The following is an 18731-nucleotide window of genomic DNA, read 5'->3' on the forward strand; positions in this document are numbered from 1 at the left end:
ATTTTCACATTTAATAGATTCCAATAAAACTGTTTAATAATAACGAAGATTTGTACTATATAATGTATCATAGCATATTGACACATTATCTAATCATAACTTATATTTAATTTAGGACTGTTGAACAAAATAAATACAACTTTGAATTTCTTTTACAATAAAAGTTTTATTATATATATATTTTAGTATATTATTAAAGTTTTGTTATTGACAAAATGTAATTACAATTTATCGGCAATTGGTATTGGTCTGTTCACAATTGCCTATAACACCATAAATTAATTTAAACTAAACTGAAATTTAAAATGTTATAGAATTTAAATGTTTAATTTGTGATATGTTTGAGTCGGCAGAATATTGTCAATTAAAATCTATCTGAAATAGAAAATAGGACATACAGACTATATGATAACAATACATAACATAAATGTATGACGTCTCATTATTAAAACACAAACAAGAAATGTGAACAAGTTTGTTAAATTTTTAGTTCAACCGCTGTCAGACAATGTAATAATGATGTATCTTGTTTGTACTTGGCAAATGTTTTCAGGATGATCTAACTAAAACGTCAAGATAGTCATTCTAACATTTCTCTATCGGTAGTACTGCAAGCATTTTTATTAATATATTACGTAAAACCCTCCAGGTTAAATTTAAAACAAATCTATTGGGCAACAGATTAAGTTAATAATAGACTTTTCAATTCACAACTATAAACCATAACATAACACTACAGTATTTCCAAATAAACAAATAGCAAATTGTCTCAAATGGGACTTAAGTGTGTTTATCTTTAATCCAGTTTAAAAACAAAATCTGTATAAATAGTAATGCTGTAGCTTAACAAAATAAATTTCATTGATCTAAAAATTACAGTATAATGTTTTTATTAGGTGAAATAACTTTAATGATATGTTATATAAGATTAAAATTCTCTGAAATTAAATGGTACATTTTAAATGTACTAAAAATCCAAATATAAGAAAATACAAGCCTTAATACTGTTAAAGACTATTATCATGCATTGTTTAAATTTGATATAATATCACAAATTCAGATCTATAGAAATATATCTTACTTAAGTATATAAAAACAAACAGTACTTCTAAAATGATTAGTCTTGAATAGTCTATTGTGAATCTGCTTTAGAATTACAAATAAACCTATTTTATATTCCTCTTTTATATTCAATTACTATAGTGACTAAAATTCCAGTAAAAAATGTTACATTTTAAATATATAAATACTTCTGTCTTTAAGTTTGCAATATTTTGTCTAAGACTGAGTACAAAGTTAACATCACAATATACATCCTATACAAGAATACATTGTATCCTTGCTTTAATAACACTCATATATTCGCTATCTTTAGAATAAATCCGTTTTCTTCCTTTTCTGAAGAGTTCAAGTTTAAGTCTGGGTATAAAGTTACAGTAGAAGTCAAAGTCTGATATCAAAGACCTAATCAATGATATGGAAGATAAGCTCCATAATAACTGGTCCTTCTTCAAATTGTGAGACTGCATTATGAAGTACTGGTATCATCTCATTGTCCAGACTGTTCATGTAGGAGGATGGAAGGGCCTTGCCGTTTGAGCCAGCTTCATATCCTACCTGAAATTGTAAAAACAAAAGTTTAGGAACTACCGTCTTTCTTGTAAAGGAGGATGGTGCATTAGTATTGTTATTTAATAATCTCTCAAATTGTCACCTTTGGAGAGACAGACATGTTTAGAGAAGCAGAGATGTCTTTAAAGGCAGAGATGAGTCATGGAGAGGCAGAAGTGCCTAGATAGGTAGATGTGCCTGGATAGGCAGACATGCCTGGAGAGGGAGATGTGCCGAGATAGGTCGATGTGCCTGGATAGGCAGACATGCCTTGAGAGGCAGATGTGCCTAGATAGGTAGATGTGCCTGGATTGGTAGACATGCACAGAGATACAGATGATATACAGAAATATTAATATAATGGAGAGAACAATACTTGTACAAGTAAAGAAACTCACAGAGGGACTCGATCATGGCATCATAAGTATTCCTATACTCCATCAACGGTCTTTATAAAATGTAGGGTAACATGAAAAGCTTTTGGAAATAAATAATATAATTTTTGGGATAAATACTAGAGCTGTTAAGTTATACTTACTCGTTCAGCATCAACGGTAACTCTCAGTGCTATTTTAGCCATTCCTGATTCCTTTAGATTGTCCAGATGTTGTATTAACGCTACACAACAAGCAGTAGCTAAGGTTTCTGCCAACCGACTGAGATCCACTGGTTCCAGATGCTGGACAATTACCTCATTCGACTCAAGAAAGAAGACTTCTGTCCAACGGATGGCACGTTTCTTTCCCATGAAGTCTGTTCCATGATGAATACGGATATTGTCGATGCCTTCCATTGATTTACCGTCAATTGGACTCTTCACTCTGAAAATCAATTTATCAAGTTTCAGACAAAACGGAGCTTTTGAATTCCAACAACCTATAACATATGTATATTGGACTCTGTCTACACTATAAAACTTTAAGTGACAAAAAAATGTGATGTGCCCATATATAGAATTGATGATGTCATCACTAACATATTAGGGCATATCACTACCATATTTGGGCACACACAAACTAGTTTGATAGTGTAGACAGAGCTTTATAGAATCCACAAAAACAGTGTTGAGGAATCAAGTGAGAAAGCACATCCAACTGTCACATACACAATGAATCAACATGGCATAACTAGTTTCTAGGCCCTAAATCTTCACAAATTAAAAGTTCCCTAACATCCATACTTTATATCTATATTCTGTTCCAGAAACCTTCCTTTTTTGCTGTTTCAATGAACATCAATGTATCATAAATAAATATTGCACTTATTTTTAACAGACTAAACTTAATAAATGAATACCTACCCTTGATTAACTTTCCTTGTTTCTTCAATCCACTTTACAGTAACAACCTCCTCTGGTTCATTCTCTCCTATTGCCCCACACGGTATCCTAAAATCTTTCATCTCCCTGAGACGTTGTCGGAATGTGGCCATCATGTCCGACTGTATCTGTACCATAACTCCATCTTCTACAATGCTAGACTTGGCAGTAAGGCCTGTGCTTGCTTTAAGGGCACCGTTGAATACAACAAAGCTGGCACCAGTAACTGTAACAATAAATTGTTGTCAGTTTATTGTATGGCCGCCTACTTAATATTCTTTACTTAAATAAGAAGCCTCTTTAATTATTTTTTTTTATATATATTTAGGCTAAGAATAACAATAAGGGAATTCATTCTTAAAGGTGGCAATCCTGTTCACAAGAATAACATACACAAGATGCTCTACATAAACAAAGTCTTATTACAAGTCTTTGAGAGTGGCTTTGTAATTTGTCATTCGAAAAAATCCAGACATATGACAGGACTTGAACCCAGGACCCTTGAATTGGTAGCCAAGCATCATAACCACCAAGCCACAACTCCACTCCTATTATAACCTATTAGTATCTTTCATCCCACTTCCTGAAGCAGTACATACTATTTGAGACTAAAACATAAAAGGGCATACAGTATGTCATTAAATCTAAAATACAGGTGTAACATGTAATTTCAATCCACCAAGCAGTTGTTTGTCAGCTTATTATTACTACTACATTCCCCACATTTCAGCTTTGCGTGGGTAATCTGATCGCAATCAGAGATATCGTACATGGTCCTATGAAGAGTTATGTGCAGTAACAGACTAGAAATTACAATAGCTGTACTGTATTATAAGGTATTTTCGATAAGTGTAAGTTGATGACGTTTATAATTACCTTGCCTGGGTTTGTTTTGAATGTTGATAGCTTGTGTTTGATAATTTGCCATCTCATTCTGTATACACACTAAGTGTGAGTCAGCATCAGTACTAAAGTTGGCAGCCAATGCCATCACATGTTCATTTGAATTACTTATTACTTTCATAATCTAAAACGAAAAAAAAAACATTTTTAGTGACTTTTAATATTTCTTAAAGACACAAAGTTGATTTCCTAAAGCTCTGTCTACACTATCTAACATTATGTGACAACAAAATGTTATGTGTCCATATATGGACATGATGATGTCATATCACTAACATATTTGGGCATATCACTTCCATATTTGGGCACATCACACTTAGTTTGATAGTGTAGACAGAGCTTTAATCTACATTCAAACAGCTTGTTCCATTTCATGCACTGTTGTATAAAAGAAAATCATATAAAGAATTGAACAGCACCATCTTCTACTTAGTGTGAATGCAGCTTTAGGGAGAACACTACATCAACATACCTCATCATATTTACTGTTGGGAAAGTTAATCTGAGTCTCTTTTTTCTGCATATGTATTGTGATCCCTGGAATTTGAGGTAACATGTATTGGTAATTCTTAAAATCCTGAAAAATAAAAAAAACAATAATTATATAAATAAAACCAAGAACTATTTCTACTACTAATGCTTATCAAATAAATAATATAGTAATTTAAGCATTTAAATGTTTAACTTACCGCTAACAGATTCATAATAGTATGTCCAATTTCTCCGTACACTGGTTTGCGCCCTCTAACACTCATTAAGGGACACGGATAATCTGTAGAGATAACATTCTTCAATTAATTAATTCCCTTTACAAAAAAGTTACTACAAACTGGTTTTCATAAAATCATTATGCTATTGGAAAACAATTGCATGTTTCACTGTACCCACTCTCTCTCTCTTTATTTAGAAGAACTAAGAACAGTACTCACATCTAAATTCTGCTCCTAACCTCAGCATGAGTCTCAACGGAAACACTTTAGCCCAGGGCATCTCCCACTTCTGCAGCAAGACACCAAACAGGTAAGGAGGCTCCGGTAGGATGAGCTTCTGCAGACACTGGAATGTTGGTTTTAAGAATAGGAATCCACCATGCTGCCGACTACCAAGGAAGTTATCACCGCAAAAGGAGTGGCTCATATCATTTATGGTGTTACCTGTAAAATGATATATATTTGGTTTCAATTAGCCAAGGTGCAGATAACTCCTTGTAATTTGGGTGCTAGCTTGGTGTTTTTGTCTTTTTGTTCTCTTTCTTTTGTTTTCCACTCTCTTTATTGTTGAGTGCATAGAGACATCGTTTATTTGCGCTATATAAATCTATCTATTATTATTATTATTATTAATTGTCCAATCTCTTTTTTGTTTCTTCATTATTCTTCATTCTGCCATTTTTGTGCAGAGCGTTTCTCAAAAAATGTGTTGACAGAACATGTTGTAACTTTGTCAACATATCAACATTTTACGTGAAGTTGTGTTACTTTTTAATGATGTCATAGTTGGCACATGACAAATTTTACGTATGATGGTCTTACCTTTAGATGCTTCATAATAAAGGTTGTTAAAATGTACAAATACATCTCTTGGGATGGTCTTCTCATCAGGAGTAGACTCTAGTACCACAACCAGTTCATCTTGACCTACGGTTGTCATACCTTTGGTAGAGAAGCACCAACAAGTTCTGTTCACACAGCAATTCACTGTAATAAGATTCAAATATTGTTAATCAAATAATTATTTATTGTTAAACCTGAGAGAAAAAACTTATATACAGTATACTATAGAGTATAATCCCACTCGTCCCAGAACACCTATATATAGGATATATTACATAGACATATTAAGCCAAGGGTGTATTTAATTCCATATCTATATCTATATTATATCTAGAACAACTAATAAAACTTACATTCAATTATTTTGACAAGTACAAAAAGGTTTTTATTTAGTACAAACACAACTGGATTAGGACTGTCATCTGAGAAAAACAAAAATATGTAATTATTATAAATAAAACGAATATAAATGTTATGTTTTATATTTTGTGATTTTATAAATTGATTAAGTAGAGACATTTAAAATGTATCTCGTCATGAAAATATCTTTAAAATTCTTTGTGTACTTACTACGTAGTTCTAGAAATAATCTTTCCACACTTGGATTCTCTTCAACTACATACTCTGAAAAATGCATGATTTTTAACTGAATATATAATCATCTAATTTAATTGAATTCACACACCAATCAAATATTTATTTATGTGAAGGCAGATGTTAAAAAATTCATTAAAAAAAGTCTCTGAAAATGTATAAACATAAAAAAATACTAGTGACTGATATTTATTATTTATTTACACTGGAACCAATCAATTTTCCATATGTATGTATTTCATGTATATTGGACAGAATGAAGTATTATAATGTATTGTATTCATATAGAAGCCCACACTAGTAAAATGACTTTGATATAAGCTCATCCTAGTAACAGTAGTAGAACCTCTATTTAAACAAGATCCAACAAAAGTGTTCCTTTGATAGGGGTGTTTCCTGAATAAGGATGTCCACTGAATAAGGATGTCCACTGAATAAGGGTGTTTCTTGAATAAGGGTGTCCCTTGAATAAGTGTGTTCCCTGAATAAGTGTGTTCCCTGAATAAGTGTGTTCCCTGAATAAGTGTGTTCCCTGAATAAGTGTGTTTCCAGAATAAGGATGTCCTCTGAATAAGGATGTCCCCCTGAACAAGTGTGTCCCCTGAATAAGGGTGTCCCTTGAATAAGTGTGTTCCCTGAATAAGGGTGTCCCCTGAATAAGGGTGTCCTGTGACTAAGGGTGTCCCCTGAATAAGTGTGTCCCCTGAATAAGTGTGTCCCCTGAATAAGGGTGTTCCTTGAATAAGTGTGTTCCCTGAATAAGGGTGTCCCCTGAATAAAGGTGTCCCCTGAATAAGGGTGTCCTGTGACTAAGGGTGTCCCCTGAATAAGTGTGTCCCCTGAATAAGGGTGTCCTGTGACTAAGGGTGTCCCCTGAATAAGTGTGTCCCCTGAATAAGTTTGTCCCCTTAATAAGTGTGTCCCCTGAATAAGGGTGTCCCCTGAATGAGTGTGTCCCCTGAATAAGGGTGTCCCTTGAACAAGGGTGTCCCTTGAATAAGTGTGTTCTCTGAATAAGGGTGTCCCCTGAATAAGGGTGTCCCTTGAATAAGGGTGTCCCAAAGAAGGCTCTAATGTAATTACTATATACCTCCTTTGGTTTCTGTTGCTATGATGACAGGTGGAAGCGAGACTCCATCTTTTGGTATCAAACTTCGCTTGATTGACTTTGAGTTTCGTCTTCTACCAGAAATTGATGCAGCTAACCCCTCTGCTACAATTGAAGCGCCCTCTGACATTGAATGCGTTGTATGCGAGATTGAACGAGGTAGTTCCTCTACTAATTCATCACCAGGGTTTAGACCATCAGAAAAGTGTACTCGCTTACTGCCTTTTGATTTTTGGTTACCTTCAATGTAAAAAAAAAAAAAATAATGAAGACCAAATTTTGCGAAGTCTATGAGGCCTGAATATACAAGCCTATAATAAGTCTATGGCTTTGTCACATGGTAAAACATTACTACTATCTAATTTGCATCTAAAGCTGTGTGTGAAAATTACATAATTACCATCAGCGACAGGTCTACGAAGTGATGACTTTGATACCGGTACCATGACAGTAGGAGAGATAGAACTCGTCTGGTCTTTAGCTTGTTCAAAGGGTGGTACAGTAGAGCAGTACTCAGCAGGGTTTCTAGGGTCTGGTGAGGATGTTGGCTGCTTCATTCTCTGAATAGCTTGGGCTAAACAAAAAAAAGCATGAGGTTAAGGATATTATGTGTGATCAATTCAATGTATTAATGTTATGTTTACCAATAAAAGGTAAAGATAAAGTTGAAACTGCATCTTATTTGCTAACAGCCGTGGTGCCCATTTTAATTTTCTTAGCTTTTGGGCCAGACCCAAATGCATTGTGTATGTTTGTGGTGGTAACCCACTCCTACCTCATGTTAAAAAGAACACAATCATTTGCAATACAATTGTATTGATATTTCTAAAATTGTTGTTACCTGTACACATGTTTTTTTTTAATGAAGGAATAAAGTGTTCAAAGCAGTAGCTATTTTAAGACAGAAACTTTTTGAAATTAATCAATGTAAAATAATTCAACAAAAATTTCAGCCAATTACACTAGAGAATCACAATCAATTTGCAAGGCTAATGCTTTGCTATAAAATGTCATGATGAAAATACATGGCATGTATAATGTGAATTCATATTGAGCTACTATAAATGCCTTACCTCTTAAAATGGTGTTTAGACAGTTTAAGCAAACTCTTGACTCCTTCTGTTCCATATATTTTAAACGAACTCTCACATTACAGCAATTAGCGCAAAATACCTGTTAAAGTACACATATTAAATATACATTTAGGATTACTCTACATTGAAAACTATTCCTATTATTTGCCTGCATAATAAAAATTTGAAATGCAAGTGAACAAATATATTGTCCATTTTCAGAACTATTGCAAAAACCTTTTGTAACATCTATTTCAGATACAGTCAAATTCCCCAATACCGGACTCTCTGAAAACCAGAAATCTTTTTTCCTGAGGTTCAAAATGTTTCAAATTAATTTTTACAATTAAAAACACTGGAAACCCAGATATATTAGGCCACTCCAAAGGTGTCCAGTATTGGGAGGGTTGACTGTTTTCATGCTTTACTATTTTGCTTGTTTCATCATCAGAGGGCACATCTTACCTTGCCACAAGCTCTACAATGATGTCGTCTCTTTCTAAAAGTAAACTTGAGATTGCATTTCATACAGGCGGGTGCAGAGCCATCAGGAATCCATTGAGGTGCCACATTACCAAGCCTCAGGTCTTCCTCAGAAAGATCTCCCACCAGTTGATTCAACCACTCACTGTTCCCATCTTCCATTCCAAAACCATTTGGTAATGCAGACACTCCAGATTCTGGATCCACTAATCTGGTGATCATACCAGTGCCAGAATCTGCAACAGCAGATTCAGCAGCAACAGAGTCAGTTTCTACTATTTGTGCTACTTCCGATGAGGAATCAACATTTTGAGGCTGCTCTGCTCCAATAAAATCATCAACTCGATCGATTATGGGACTTGGCTGCAAAGCCTGCGGGCTAGGTTTTCGTTGGTTTGGTTGTTCAAAGTTTAATGTCAATGTATTCCTATTTTGATTCTGACGACTGTTGATGACATCTTGGTAAGATGGTGGATCAACAGGAAGTGCAGTGTTACTGTATGAGGTCACTGGATGACCTTTTGCTTTTACAAGTGGAGGATGGTGGCTGTTATCATCTATATGGTTGTTTTCAGTGTTCTCTTTTGTATTATGACAGTCTTGTTCTTGTGCAAGACTGGAATGATTAATGCCACTTTCTAATCCATTATTTCCAGTAGATTTATCCATAGCTTCTTCTTTATTTTGATTTTGATTAGCCTCAGTGTGTGCAGTATTTCCTTGCTTAGGATCTGATCCGATTAATACTTCATTTTTATCTGACACAACACTGTCATTGACCTTTGCACTTTCAATGCCCATAAATGGAGATAAGTCAGTCTGTTGCAATAAATCTTGTGAAGTTGTTCCTGACAGTGCAGTGGATAGCGATATAACAGAGGGTTGAGCGTCAGTTGATAGAATATCTGAATTTGTGAGGTCATTGGAAGTCTGACGATTGAATGGATTGTAAAACGGATCCATACTTGCAAGTTCATTAGTTAATTGCATCGTTATTGCATCCTCACTTTTGCCTTCATTATTATGGGCTGTCATAACAGATGATGTCATTGATTGGTTCATTTCAAGACTACCCAATTGTTCTAGGTCAGTGTCTGTTACGGTCACATTTGTAAGATTACCAAATCCTGCTTTTTTTGGTGAGGTATTCGGTTGAGATTCTTTAAAACTTAAAGACTCATTCGTTTTGTGCTTACTATCTAAATTCGAGTTGCAATTAACATTTGTATCTTTGCTTTTTGATGTGTTGACTGTGACTGCAGCAAAATTTGTAATTTTAGAAGAAGGTGGTTTATGATTAAGTTCTGTGTTGGGAATGTAGTCCTGATTGTTCAAGTGTTTACCATTTGTATCTTCAATTCTCACCCCTCCTGTAACAGATTTGTCAAGTTCATTTTCAGTAGAAATTGCTGAATCGCTTACCAGAGGCATAAAAGATAATTCACGGTCATCAGGCATGACTGCCTTGCAATTCTCTGATGCCGATGAATCCATTATGGGTACCTGGACATGGTTCAACAAGCCATTATCGGTAGGTGTTGTGTTTGATATGCTTTGTAAAACAGGCAACGTAATGACAGATTGAGATAACACTGTATTCTTTGGCAGAGGAAACTGCGACAGAGGAGTGTACTGTGTCTCTATTTCAGATGGAAGTAACGGAGTTATCTCTTTTATTTTTGGAGATCTTGACATACTTTGAATTTCTCCGTTTTGCAAATCATTTTTTTGTCGGATCACATTTGGGGTGCTGGTCTTTGAAACAAGCAGAGGGGATGAAGATGGCTGGGTATACTGTGATGGCGTGTTCTCAGGTACTGATGGCGGCGTAGGTTGTGAATTACTATTTACTTCCATGTGATTCAAGGTGTATGGTGAAAATGTCTTTTGTGCATTGTAACTAGATTGTGACTTATCATCAACTTCATTGCCATTGACAAAAGCGACTTTATCAGGATTTTTATCTGTCGTTGTAGAAGGTTCTTTTTGCATTTGAGAGTTAAATTCCTGATTCTTTATTGACAACTCTTTAGCTACAGCTGTCGATTCATTGCTGTTTAATATTGAAGTTAAATTCAATGAGCTGTTCAATGATGCAGGCCCAAAATCAGCCTCTGAGAGGTCAAGAATGAATTCAGATTCAGGTTGGTAGGATATCGGAGAGATCTTCTGATTGACCTCTTGTGTCTTTTGCAAAGACACCTCTGCCACGTCTCTGTGATTGTATAAATGTTCTACAAAATAAAGAGTTGAAAAATTGATAAATATTAAACATGTATTGCAGTAGTTGAACTGGGTAGGAGTTTTATAAGACTATATTTCTTTCCAATAAAGACTTTCTAAATATTGAATAATACAATTTCTATTTCTGAAATGTTTAAAAGACAGAATAGAATAGAACATGAAAATATAAAATAAATGACGTATGATCTACGTCTTTTAGCCTGGCCAAGCACAAAAATTGACTGGCTGCAGCTTTGACTAGGAATTGTACAAATTTCGTACAGTATACGAATTCTCTGATTCAAGGATATTATAATTATGACTTTATTCTTTTAGATCACTGTTGCCTATAAAAACATGAATTATTTTTCATAATTTAATTGTTATTCGATACAGCATCTGTACTAATTAATTATTTAGGCTTGTGAATAGACATGCAAATGAATGCTGTGCATGATTCATTAAGATAGGTGTTTGTGCTAATGATTGTAGCTGTGTGAACTACTTTAGTTACATGTTAATTTGCACACACAATACTTTCAATAATAACATATTGATGGGAAAATGTGATGTAGGAAGGGAGAATGGAAGAACTTTTACTGTACCTGTCCTAAGTCATGGAAGATTTTTGGTTATACAAGATAAGATGTAAGATGTAAGATGCTTAAATAAGCACACCAAATAAGGTATGTTGGAGAAAAATGGGTTACCTTGGCTACCTTCAGCCAAACAAATAATTTCATCATCATGCCTGACTTCTATACCTAACTACACCAAGTGTACATTATTTATTAGTGTTAGGCTCACCTTCTTCATTTTGCTCAAATTCATCAAGCAACTTATCAAGGTCGTTAGCTGCAGCTAAGAATGAGTCCATCATGCTATGGTAGCTTCAATTAAGGTCATGCCATGCAGAAAACCCCTGTGAAGAAATACCAACATAATGCATGCATGTTAGAAATTAATCCATATTATGTGTCAGGTTAAATTTACCCAGAAGTACCAATTGTCTGTGTGAATGGCAATGATGACTTGCCCAGTTTATGACAGGTGTTTTCAAAAAGACTAATTTCCTTTTTGAGTCATGTTATTGTAAAGACAAATAATATTGGTTCTTCTATCACCTATAATTGATACCAATTATATAGAAAATAAGTAAATACGTCCCATTTTCTTGTGAGATTTAGAAATTACTTTTTCAACCTTCAGGAAAAACAAAAACTCTGACATCAATCAGCCCAACCATATGTAGATTGTTATTAACAAATTCAATTTTTTTTGGCAAATTTTTATTTTATAGGGGAAGTAACGTAGCTGTTGTCATTACTTACAAGGACAGTGCTTGGACAATTAGTTGTGCAACTAAAACAAATGTGTCACCATGTGATTGTGATACCATGATATAATATAACGAGTGTGAACCTATGAATTTAATAAAAAAAATAACCCAATAATTCATATAGAAACTTTGTAGTAATTGCTGATACAATAGTGAGATTTCACTTCTGGAGTGGGGAGGGGGGGGGGGGAGATTGGGGACAGGGGGAGAGAGAGCATGACTGTATGCATAATCCATGTTAAGATAGTCTTGTGTATCTTATGACAAATCTGAAACAAATGTGCTACAGCATACTGTACAATTTCCATTGGTTCTTCTAGGTCATTGGAAAAAAGTAAAAAATATCCTTTAATTATGATATGCCTGAATGTTCATATGTTGACATTCAAATTACATTTGGAAAATGTATTATTCATCCATTTATTATGAGACTTTGAAATGGAAAATCAAATTGATGAGGCTAAATACAAACAAAGAATTTGTATGTTAAGAATATTTGAGCTGTGAATAAAATTTCATTTGATATATTTCCATAATAATATAATAAAAATTCATAAAATGTGTAGTGAGTCATAACGATGAAATTAGCATAGCAGATAAATTTCATCAAGAAACTATTTTCCCAAAAAAGCCTCACCCCACCACTTTTAATGCCATTTTTTTCAACAACAAAAAAGCTGAACATACATTTTCTTTACATTTTTTAGGCCTAAAACCATTTTTAATTATAGTTTTTTTAGCAAATACCATAGCAATTTATTTCTGTTTTTTATACATAAATTTTATTTTAAATTACCTTTTGAAATTACTGGTAATCCCAATTCCCAATGCAGTGAATGGTTAAAAAAAGATTTATCATAAATTATGAAAAAAATTAAATATTATTTTACCAATACAAAGGTCAAAAGAGAAAAATCAATACAACCAGGCAATTGGCAAAGAAATTTGATTCTACCATATTTGATCACTAAATGTTTATAGCTTTATAAAGAATTACTAGTTGTTAATGTTATAATTCTGAAAGTGAACTTTTAGTTTATTTGTCATTAGTTTCCTTGTACAAACCAAATAGTAACTGTCAGTGAGAACCATTGTTAACTTGAAAGAGAATAAATTTGGTGTTGTTCCTAGGTAGAGCCATAGTTAAGTAGTACTAGATAAAAAAAGAGCTCTCATAAGTCTTCCATTAACTGCTGGAATTTTCTGATATTTTTAGTGATAAATGTGTAATTTCTCCCCCGATTGGTTTGAATATTAAAAAAAACACGACCAGGATGTTACAGCTCATTTCGGTGGGTAGGGGATGGGGGTTTATTTTGGTCACAATTGGAAAATCTCAAGTCAGCAGCAAACTTGACATGTATGGACTACACTGTCTTCAATTGAATGCCATCAGTTTCAACAAGATCCACAATCCCCATAGCGTTACCAAGCACATCAGACTAATTATCAGCTGGCAAACAAGATGTCATTAACAAGCGTTACAATTCACAAGAGGAAGCGGCTTCCATTGTAGCATCACTATACTCTCCGCTAAATAGCATGTTGCCCGAATATTTGTCAAATTATGTTTATACTTTGATCAGTGATGAATGGGGTTTCAACTACTGCACTTTAGGGAGGAATTTCAAATGATATGCATTTTGTACTGACTTTTTGTATTTCAATTTTAAGTAGATGTACATTACTGTAGTATAAGCACACCAAAAAAGAGGCTAAATAAAACACCAAAAAAAAGAGGCTAAATAAAACACCAAATGCTGAGTAAATCATGCAAAACGATCTAGTGCAGTTTGACTAAACTATTACGATATAATTTGGGATGTGTGGTTGTTACTAGCAGGAGAATGGAATCTGGAGTTTATTTTCGCTTTTCATTTGAAATCATAAATTGTTCATACTTGAGTACTGTATGTTTTCATATAAAGTGTTCTTATAAAAACATCTAAAAACATGAATTAAAGTCAACCTTGGCGTTGATTGGAATGTTAAGCCTAAATGTTGATAATTATGTACCATGTCATTTGTAATCTTGGCTTGCACACAGTACGACATTAACCTTGATGTCTCTACTGTAAACTGATTCCAAAATTGGAAATCGCTTTTGTAGGTCAACTATTATGACAAACGACAACAATAACATTCATTTATTCACTTATTGCCTTACTTATTTTGACAGTCTCTCCATTAGTACTATAGTGTAAAAACGTTATTATCTCCAATAGATTTTTTTTAATTATCAGTTACTAAAATATTTTTTATCTTTTAATTTTTTATGTAATCTTCAAATATTCTTAAGTATTTATATTTTTTCTTTGAATTTGTTGTTTAGTTTTCAGTTCATGGAAAAATGTGAAATATTTACCAGGTTAGTTAGTTTAGTAGAATAATTTATCTGAAATCTTTAGTTTAGGAATTTTGTGCTTTAATATTCATAATTTATCCATATCAATTTTTTGAAGAGAGACTTCAAATGAAGGAATGAAGAAGGATAAGTGCAGTATTAATAAATATTTACAGCAATAATATATAGTTCTCATCTCAAAATGTTGGTGCAGGATTTGGAAAAAAATCAAAAGGTGATTAACTTGATTAAGCAAGACCGAATTTCACACAGACAGACGGCTGAAAACAACCATCTACTACACATTCTCTTATAAATAGAACACATATTCATTTTTAATCCTGTGTTTAATCCAAGTCGTAAATTAATAGGCTATGCTTTCGTACAGCAATGTACTCTAAAGTGAGGATCAGCCTCCAGCCTTCAAAATCCAAAGAAAAAAAATCCTTCCATATTCAATCAAGATGATGGTGAGTGGAAAAAAGTGGTATTGATGTGTTTTGAACGCAGGTATGACATTGTTGGATTCGACTCACTTGCTACAGCAATGTGATGTCATAATCTATTCAGTTAGTTATTTACGCCAAACCATAGTGCATGTGTATCAATAGACCAGACCAGTTGTAAGCACACTGCACAGTGTCCAGTCTGTCACAATTATGCTTACAAAGTCGTACGCATAGCCACTTCCTTTTTTAAAATAAACATTTATTCAATTTTTAGTAAATGTTGATATATTGGATTTTCATGTCAGTGAAAATTATTAATTTAAATATAAAATGTTGGCATAATAAATATTTATTATAGAGCAACGGTGAATATACAATTAAGCCTAGCTAGGCTAGTCCATAAATAACACCTAGGCTAGATGACTGATGATTAACTTCCCATCCCAACCTACAAACAAGGCTAGCTATAATCCTGTTCTGTGTCCTGCAAATGGAGCAATGAACCATGAGCCTAGCTAGCTTACAGTAAATCGGTTTCTAGCCTAGCATAAGTACGTACTTATTCAATAATAGAGATGTCCATATTGTTTATGTATAGCGTGGACAACATCCAACATACCTTATAAAACTATCAGCTGAAATATGAGGGCAGATTATACGGTAAAGAGTAAACCATTCGCCATTTTGCCATGGTCATGAAACGTATTGATAGTAAAATTATGTGATGTTGTGTCGTGTGTGGTGGTAGTTGAATTGAATGAGTCATCATCTACGGAAGCCAGTTGGTGCCACCGCCAAAGCTGGCCAACCTGCGGAGGTATAGAGCGTCATAAGCACAGTGATATAAACAGAAATAAAGTCACTCAATGTTATATCCCATTCATATGTTAATACACTGTGCTCAAGTGGATCAAATTTGGCACCGGTGGAGCACAGCTAACATATAAAGTCACAACTACGGTATTATTTCATTCGTATGTTAATACACTGTGCCGTGTTACAACCGCTAATGTAGAAAACGCCAGCTAATGTCGAAACAACCGTTAATGTAGAACAATCCACCGCTTATGTAGTAAAACCGCCAGCTTATGTAGAAACACCAACAGCTTATGTAGTAAATAAAAATCAACACCAGCTAATGTAGAAACAGTCAACAGCTTATGTAGTAACGAAAATTGCCTCCCAGCTTATGTAGTTACTATCGCCAGCTAATGTAGAAAATGTTATATATTTTACAAAAATGTCTATAATTCATGTGCAAGCATCGATCTTTACTTAGCTATCAGTCTTTCCACCTCTCGTAAGCGACCACCTCTCTTAACGACCACACCTCTCGTAAATGACATCCTCTTTTAAGGGACCACGACCTCTTTCTCTCTATTAAAGGACCGCTTCTCATAATCGACTATCTCCCGTCACAACGACCTCTGGTAAGTGACCACCTCTATTGAACGTCCACCGTTTCCATTATTAAGGGACCACTGCTTATAATAGACCACCTCTCGTAAGTAATCACCTCCTCTCATAAGGAACCGCTTTTCATAATCGACCACCTCTCGTAAGCGACCACCTCACTTAACGACCACACCTCTCGTAAATGACTACCTCTTTTAAGAGACCACGACCTCTTTCTCTCTATTAAAGGACCGCTTCTCATAATCGACTATCTCCCGTTACAACGACCTCTGGTAAGTGACCACCTCTATTGAACGACCACCGTCTCTTTTAAGGGACCATTTATCATAATCGACCACCTCTCGGAAGTGGTCAATGATAAGAAGCGGTCCCTTAACAGAGACAGTGGTCGTCGCAATAGAGGTGGTCACTTTCGAGAGGTCATTGTGATGGAAGTTGGTCGATTATGAGAAGCAGTCCCTTAATAGAGATGGTGGTCCTTTAAAAGAGGTCGTCAATTACGAGAGGTGGGGTCGTTAAGAGAGGTGGTCCTTTAAAAGAGTCGTCACTGACGATTATGAGAAGCGGTCCTTTAATAGAGAGAAAGAGGTCGTGGTCCCTTAAAAGAGGTGGTCATTTACGAGAGGTGTGGTCCTTAAGAGAGGTGGTCGCTTACGAGAGGTGGTCGATTATGAGAAGTGGTCCCTTATGAGAGGAGGTGATCCCTTACGAGAGGTGGTCGATTATGAGAAGCGGTCCCTTAACAGAGATGGTTGCTTACGATGTGTGATCGTTTTAGAAAGTTGGTTGCTTACGAGAGGTGGAAAGACTGATAGCTAAGTAAAGATCGATGCATTTGCACATAAATGAGACATTTTTGTAAAATATATAACATTTTCTACATTATCTGGCGATAGTAACTACATAAGCTGGGAGGCAATTTTCGTTACTACATAAGCTGTTGACTGTTTCTACATTAGCTGGTGTTGATTTTTATTTACTACATAAGCTGTTGGTGTTTCTACATAAGCGGTGGGTTTTACTACATAAGCGGTGGGTTGTTCTACATTAACGGTTGTTTCGACATTAGCTGGCGTTTTCTACATTAACGGTTGTAACATGCCGCTCAAGTGAATTTGGTGCTAGTTGAGCACAGTGATATAAAATAAAATAAGTCAATGCAATTTTAATATTTTTTTGTACGGTATGTTAATACACTGTGGTATAAAATAGAAATAAGTTACTGAACTTTAATATCTTTTCGTATGTAGGCCTACTGTGCTCAAGTGGACCAAATTTGGAGCCAGGGGAGCACAGTGATATAAAATAGAATAAGTCACTGAATTTTAATATCTTTTACCCGATCTTTTAGTATGTTCTATACACTGTGCTCAAGTGGACCCAATTTTTCGCCAGTAGAGCACAGCTAACATATAAAGTCACAAGTACGGTATTATTTCATTAGAATGTTAATACACTGTGCTCAAGTGAACCCAATTTGGTGCTAGTTGAGCACAGTGATATAAAATAAAATAAGTCACTGCATTTTAATATTTTTTTTGTATGTTAATACACTGTGCTCAATTGAACCCAATTTGGTGCTAGTGGAGCACTGTGATATACAATAAAAATAAGTCACCTAATATACGTGGTCGTACCGCAAACTTTATATCAACATTTGATTTCGACATGCAAACCTTCAAACAATATAATATCCCTTGTGTTCCCTTTAGCAGAGTCAATGTTTTAAATTGTGATGTTGTCAATCTTTTTTTTAAAAAGGTCCACTTGTTTAGGCCTGACATTTACAACCCTCAAAATATATCTCTTTCAAAATAAAAAAAAAACAATATTCATTATTTTCCATTAAAAAAAAATATCCGTAAAGAGATTCGAACCCAGTCTACTAGAGCATTACCCGTTACGCCACAAAGTAGTACATGATTGACTAGTTGATAATATAGTCTATTTATATGTGTATTACGTAATTCATCATTACGTCATAAATATATACTCAATTTTTATTTTATTTTTTATATAAATTTCACAAATTCCAAACAATAAAACATTCTAACCAATATGTCTCTGTGGCGCAATCGGTTAGCGCGTTCGGCTGTTAACCGAAAGGTTGGTGGTTCAAGCCCACCCAGGGACGATATGGTTTTACTCAATTTCTATTTTATTTTTTATATAAATTCACAAGTTCCAAACAATAAAACTTTCTATCCAATATGTCTCTGTGGCGCAATCGGTTAGCGCGTTCGGCTGTTAACCGAAAGGTTGGTGGTTCAAGCCCACCCAGGAACGATATGGTTTTACTCAATTTCTATTTTATTTT

The 18731-nt window shown here is 34.5% G+C and overlaps 1 protein-coding gene and 2 non-coding genes across 4 annotated transcripts; 2 read left to right on the plus strand and 1 right to left on the minus strand.

The window, feature by feature from the left end:
- Window positions 1-169: 169 nt before the first annotated feature.
- On the minus strand, window positions 170-15724 carry LOC144844120 (uncharacterized). Of its 2 annotated transcripts, XM_078700853.1 has the most exons (16): window positions 15618-15724; window positions 11674-11788; window positions 8626-10877; window positions 8161-8260; window positions 7488-7661; window positions 7070-7327; window positions 5956-6009; window positions 5739-5807; window positions 5365-5529; window positions 4762-4986; window positions 4522-4604; window positions 4305-4409; window positions 3806-3956; window positions 2912-3155; window positions 2150-2432; window positions 170-1617 (listed from the first exon to the last, which is right to left on the minus strand). In XM_078700853.1, exons 2-16 carry the CDS (start codon window positions 11744-11746, stop codon window positions 1465-1467), a joined length of 4389 nt encoding a protein of 1462 aa, XP_078556979.1. In that variant the 5' UTR covers window positions 11747-11788; window positions 15618-15724; the 3' UTR covers window positions 170-1464. The 2 variants fall into 2 exon arrangements, with proteins under 2 accessions (XP_078556979.1, XP_078556980.1); XM_078700854.1 differs by lacking the exon at window positions 15618-15724 and having other exon boundaries at window positions 11674-11814.
- A 2750-nt stretch (window positions 15725-18474) lies between these two features.
- On the plus strand, window positions 18475-18548 carry Trnan-guu (transfer RNA asparagine (anticodon GUU)). Its single transcript has one exon. It is a non-coding gene; the product is annotated as a tRNA-Asn (tRNA).
- A 78-nt stretch (window positions 18549-18626) lies between these two features.
- Trnan-guu (transfer RNA asparagine (anticodon GUU)) lies at window positions 18627-18700 on the plus strand. Its single transcript has one exon. It is a non-coding gene; the product is annotated as a tRNA-Asn (tRNA).
- The last annotated feature ends 31 nt before the right edge of the window (window positions 18701-18731 follow it).

This window comes from Antedon bifida, chromosome 6 (genome assembly GCF_963402885.1).
Source record: "Antedon bifida chromosome 6, ecAntBifi1.1, whole genome shotgun sequence".
NCBI lineage: Eukaryota > Metazoa > Echinodermata > Crinoidea > Comatulida > Antedonidae > Antedon > Antedon bifida.